We start from the raw sequence: 6,559 nt of genomic DNA on the forward strand, positions 1-6,559 counted from the left end.
AAATGAAAATGTGAAAAGTTTACGGCACAGATGACAGACAAAAAGTTATCAGAAGAGCTCACTTGACCTCTGGTGAGCTAAAGTGTTGAAACGGACAGTACTAGTACACCTATAAATGATGAAACAGTCATATTTGATATGCATTCTATTTTTAAAAGAACTAGTGTAACTCACGATGCGTTGATAAGAAATACAACAACAGCGTAAATCCTTGTTAAAAGTTCGTGTTTATATTTCATTCATGTAAATCCATTATCTTGCACAGTTAATGGCACAATAAATAGTATAAATTGAAATGCCCAAAGTTATGGACTTTTAACTTGATATTTATCAAATGCAAAGATGTAATCTATAAATCAAAGCTTCTTTGGTGCAACTGCAATAAAAGTTAAACATGCACTTTGTTAGATTAGCAATATAATTAAGAGCGCCAACTGCGATACTATTGCTTCCATAAAAATAAAGAAAAACCCAACATACCCTGATCACAAAATAGCTCCAATTATAACTAAAACTAACGTCTGAACACTTCAAATCCACTGGACAATATGAAAAAATCCAACCCTGGTCTAAAGTCACATGACTATAAAATGCGCCAAAGGCTCATCAAACTTTTGGCGGGAAAATACTAATTACATCAAATTGGAAATTAAATAAAATCAAAGCTGCTTGTCATTGTTTTGGCATGTTTTAGTATAACTATGTTATACAATCTTATCAATTGCAAATTCAATTCCTTTTAATCAGAAAATGTAGAAGTTATTTACAAAATTTTCACACTGCCACACTAGTAATTTCATCAAGTTAAAATTGCCCTTTAAAATTGTACAAAATTCTGATATGTCAGTATAATAATTACCCCGCATATCTCAACAAAATACAAACCCATTTACTGCTATACCTCCACAAAGCATGAACCCTTTTACCTTTATACTTCAACAAAGCATGAACCCATTTACCTCTATACCACAACGCATGCATGGTCTCGTAAGGATCCGGGTTAAAATAGGTCCTCAATACCTCCTTGTTGTAAGAGGTGACTAAATGGGGCAGTCCTTTAAATGAGATCGCAAAAACCGAGGTCCCATGTCACAGCAGGTGTGGCACGATAAAGATCCCTCCCTACTCAAAGGACATAAGCGCTGAGCATAAGTTTAAATTTTGCAGCCCTTCACCGGCAATGGTGACGTCTCCATATGAGTGGAAAAAAATTGAGAGGGATGTTAAGCAATATACAATCAATCAATCAATCCACAAAACATGAACCCATTTACCTCCATACCTCCACAAACACAATATATACGGAAAGATATCACTGTCTGAATGACGTAATTAAGAATAACAACTATTCCATTGGTTATAATATGAGAAAATGTTACATCTGACCCCTCTACATATGTACATGTTACAAGCAAGTAGCCTAGGCAGCATTGTTATTCAAATAAATTTGAGACATTTGGTGTCATTAGTCAAAATACTGGTATAATTATAAACAATTTTCACTAGCATAAATCAACTAATTAAAATCTCCTTAATTCACCGGTATTCTGTTTTATTGGGAGTACTTGTCAAACATATAATCTACAAAAATGGAGCATGCCCCAATGAAAACACAAATAACGATTCTCCACTTCATCAAGGAAGGCTGTCCATTGTATCTTGACCAACGCTGGGAGCAACTGTTGACGACATCCATGTCGCTGTATGATGACAACAGCAGAATAAGCCAAGCAAAAACTGCAATAATCACGCCTTTCAGAAACATATTCCTCAGTTTTATACGCCTGACTTCGGACTCTTTTGTTTGTCTGTCGTCTGCTGGTGGTTTGGTGTCGTCTGCTGGTGGTTTGGTTGTAGAGGAGGGTGCTTGTCTCTCCTCGTTGTAGCTAGCTCTGTCTTTGATTACTCTTGAAGCTGTGTCACAAACCTAAATCCAAGCAATGGAGATTGTTATCAAACAAAATCATAACAAAACAAAAAATCAGCTATTTATACATTTAGTTTGTAGAGCCAGAATATTAATCTTTCTAGAATGAAAAATAGGATTTATAGGCAGATAAAAAGGACTTACAGCCTGACTTGATTAAATGAGACAGTAAGGCCACAGCCTGGATTTCAACACACACTTCCATCACATGAACCTGATTTACACACAAATATTTCTCTCATGAACCTGATTTCTACAAACACATTTCTCTCATCAACCTGATTTATACACATATTACTCTCATCAACCTGATTTATACACATATTACTCTCATCAACCTGACTTACACACACACACATTTCTCTCATCAACCTGATATACACACACATTTCTCTCGTGAACCTGATTAATACACACACATTTCTCTCGTGAACCTGATTTACATGTATAATAATAAAAATAATATGTTGTTGTTGTCGGTTCCTTTTTATTTCCGTGCAGAATTACAGGTAGTGTCCACACTAGTGGGTCCCCTTCCAGGTATCTGGCTAGCTGCACGAATGGCAGATCTCACCTCAGATTTCCATTCTTTACGGTCTTGAGGGTCGGCAGTAGAGAGCTTCCATTCTCTACGATCTTTCTCCGTCAGCTCTCTCCAAGATAGCATTGGCCGACCAACTCTACGTCTCCCAGGAACTTGTATGTTTAGAGCGCACTTGACTGCACTGCTGGATCTGACAACGTGGCCATACCAGCGGAGTCTCCTTTCCCTTAAGATGAGATCGAGGTCATCGATGCCAAGCCGCCCCAGCAATACAAATGAACCTACAGTGGCCATATCTTCAGGCTTGATGTTACAGATCTGTCTTACAGTGTATCATGGCCCTGTCATTGCATAGTAGGCGATGAAGATTTGGCTTGGTCAGTGCCCAGGTCTCACTGGCATAGAGCATAGCAGGTCTCACTGGCATAGAGCATAGCGCTCCGTACGCAGGTGTTATACACTCGACCACGGGTCTTATACGACAGGTGGCGCGATGTCAGGACTGGTAGCAGCTCCCTGAACTTCTTCCAAGCGGTCTTCACACGCGTAGTGGTTGCAAGGTCACAACCACCAGCTGCGGAAAACATGTCTCCAAGGTAGCAGAAGGAGCCTACAACCTCCAATTTGTCTAGACCAACCTGGATATCACTCTGCGGCCTGCCGTCAATAGGGCGAGCCGTTCCTCTGCATCTTGAACATCTTAAGTCAGGGTCCACAAACAGGTGCATGAGCCCACTGCATTTCTTGCGCACTCAGTGCTTGCAGCCATTGCAGAAAATACTATTGCTGCCTACGCCTGTACGACAGACAGCACATGGGAAGCTGCCCGAGTCCTGAAGTACAATGTAGGTCAAGACCCGTACCGCAGATCATGATCTTGGTTTTGCCCGCATTCACTCTCATCCTCTCCTTTCCATAGCTTCTTTCCAAGTCAGAAGCCTCTTGACAAATTCATCCAACGAGTCAGTAATGATAACCAGTTCATCTGCATACAGATCCTCCCAGGGAACACCTGTGCGAAATTCGCGTGAAAGAGCCTCGAGTACGATGATGAAAAGCAGAGGGCTGAGTACTGACCCCTGATGGACTCCGACTTTCACAGCAAACTCCTCACTGTAGTCATCACCAACGCGAACACAGCTACGGGCATTGGCACACATCCCCTGCACCAGACGCACAATCCACTCTTCCACACCAAGTTTTCACAGTGCCCGCCAGATCACCTTCCGAGGGACACGGTCAAATGCCTTTTCGAGGTCCACGAACGCCATATAGAGCCGTTTGTTTACTGCGAGATAGTTTTCCTGCAGCCTTTATTTATCCAGGATAACACAAATTAGCATATAGCTAGTTTCTATTGTGGTCCTGCATTAAAACATATACACAAACATAAAATTAACATCTAAAATTAGTATCTAAACATGAATACGATATAAAAGAAAAAGGGGAAAAAATATAGCATAAGACACACCTAATTAGTGATAAAATTATTACCTAAATATGAATACATGACATAAAAGGAAAGAAGAAAGAATAGCATAACACACACACACAGTGCCATATCACAACTACATTTGGCATACCTGAACAAAAAAGAGGAAAGCACGATGTTTAGGTGCTACTTCTATGAAAATATTCCATCAAATACACAGTTTTAAAAATGCCAACCGAACCAGAGCTTCTAACATTTTGAGACAGTTTGTTCCAAAGGAATGCAGAAGAGTAGCTGTATGAACGTTTAAAATTTTCAGTTTTAGCTCTTGGTAATTATAATAAGTTAGACATATAATCATTCGACCTGGTTTGGCGGCAACTCACATCTCTTGTATATTTAAACACGTTTAGGTAATTTGACATTTATGATTATTTAAAACTTTGAACAGAAAGACAACCTTTCTAAACATAAAATAATCCTTAATTGGCATCAGTTCAAACAAGAAAATAAAAAGCCAGTAGAGGTCCTGATATCTCGAATATTTAAAAGTATTCTTGCTGCCCTCTTTTGCAGCTTTAATTTTTTTTCTAAATATAGTTGATTTTGTATGTTACACCAGACAGTACAGCAGTAAGTAAAATGTGGGAAAACAATACAAGTAAAAACCTTGATAAGTGCATTTGGTGGCATAAAATAACTCACTCTCTTAAGTACAGCAAGTTTTCTTACAATTTTCTTTCAAATAAACTCCACATGTACACCCCATGATAAAGTATTATCTATATAAACACCTAATAGTCTAGCCTGCTTCACAAATTCAATTTGTACACCATTAAAAATGCATATTGTAAGTAAAAATGTAAAATATGTATGTGTATACACAAACATTTCTCTCATGAACCTGATTTCTACAAACACATTTCTCTCATGAACCTGATTTCTACAAACACATTTCTCTCATGAACCTGATTTCTACAAACACATTTCTCTCATGAACCTTTCACAAAATTGTAAACAGAGAGCGAACCATGCATGCATGGAGGACACACGGTGAGCGAATGGAAAAATGGTTAAGTAGAACATTTCAGGGACTGTACTCAACAGTCTCATGAACCTAATTTACAAAATTGTTTTAATGAGCCTAATTTATACAAACACACCTTTCTCATGAACCTGGGGTGCATTTTACAAAAGAACTTACGACTTACGACCAATTTTACATACAGGAATGATCCCGTTTATTGAAAGATGATTCACTCCATTGTAAAATAGTGAAAACATAATGTTGAAAATTAAGTTTTAGAAACGTTTCAATTCCTTCATTGAAACTAATAACTGTGCTATACAATTTAAGACTTGTAACTTTGTCGTAAGTTTTTTTGTAAATCGGGCCCCTGATTTATACACACGCACCTGTCTCATGAATTTGAGAATAGGGATGTCCAATCCTGGATGTTTATGATCAAGGCGGCTTTTACCAACATATCTATCGTAACCGTCACAGTATGTCGTACAGAGCAGGAAGCGGTTCTCAGGAAGTCCGAGGCCATGTCGAAATTCTGTCTCCAACTTCATGTATTCTACATCACCTGTGTCCACTTCATCTCTGTGTGTCAAAACCCCGAAGACTGGAATTACTGAAAATACAAACAATATTTGAATGAAAGAAAACCACAATAGGACTAATAATGATGTTATGCAGCATTTTGTCATAATTCAAAGAGGAAATCAACAAAAAGATTACCCATGCGTTAGAACAATGACTGTCTTTACCTCTGCCCTCTTTACGAGCTGTGTTTCTGACTGCCTCCATTAGACATGTTGGAAGTGAACTTATGGCTGATGCCACAAATATAATTCTGTCTATCTTTAAATCTTCGTGGTTTTGGGAGTAGTGCTCTCTTAAACCCACAATTCCCTTCTCTCTAGAAAGGAAAGCAAAAATGGGTTCGTTCAAGGCACTCATTCTAGATATGATGGAATTAAGAATAAACTTTCAAATTTTGGACCAGTTATTGTGACAGAAATCACACTAGCCACATGTATATATATAGTTACATTAATGTTATCTTTGTAACCCCAACTGTGGCACCACAAAACCCAAGAATCCACTGTCAGTTTGAATGAAAATTAATTCTAATAAAAGGAATTATTTGAATAACTTGTATCTAGTTTTCAAGGGAATCATTTTTAGCACATTGGTTCAAAAAACATTTCTCGACATCCCAAATAATTTCCGTTAGTTAAGTGTTGTCATCCTTTCATGCACTTGCAGAGGCGACGTCTCTCCATTTACACACATCCCTTGCAACTTAGATTACTTTGTGTCGAGCTTGGTTTAGTAATTGAGCAATTCTTATTTTAACAGGAAGGGAGAACATAAAGGGTGCAATGATTAACTAAGAGACGGTATAGCACGGTTACATAATATTATGCTACGGTTCGATTCACGATACTTTACACCATACCTCAGTTCGGTATCCTCGGTCCTGATTAATTTGAACCGCCCAGTTTGGTTTTAAAATTATGTTGTATATATGGCTTCTGGTAATGGAAACGTACATAGTGTCAACAGTGCTGCTGAATAATTTTTTCTTCTGCAACCATTTCTCTCCAATATGGGAGAATTTTGGATTCCGCACGTTGGAAGAAA

General features: G+C 38.2%; 1 protein-coding gene across 1 annotated transcript in view; it reads right to left on the minus strand.

Moving 5' to 3' along the window:
• Nucleotides 1-208: 208 nt before the first annotated feature.
• Nucleotides 209-6,559, minus strand: part of LOC125673062 (uncharacterized) — a 31,049-nt gene continuing 24,698 nt past the window's right edge. The window contains exons 3-5 of the mRNA XM_056158582.1: nucleotides 5,680-5,831; nucleotides 5,320-5,543; nucleotides 209-1,927 (exon numbers count right to left, since the gene is read on the minus strand). Coding sequence (XP_056014557.1) covers nucleotides 1,553-1,927; nucleotides 5,320-5,543; nucleotides 5,680-5,831 — 751 coding nt within the window. The 3' untranslated portion in view covers nucleotides 209-1,552. The remainder of the gene's footprint in view (nucleotides 1,928-5,319; nucleotides 5,544-5,679; nucleotides 5,832-6,559) is intronic.

This window comes from Ostrea edulis, chromosome 3, assembly GCF_947568905.1.
Source record: "Ostrea edulis chromosome 3, xbOstEdul1.1, whole genome shotgun sequence".
Taxonomy (NCBI): Eukaryota; Metazoa; Mollusca; class Bivalvia; order Ostreida; family Ostreidae; genus Ostrea; species Ostrea edulis.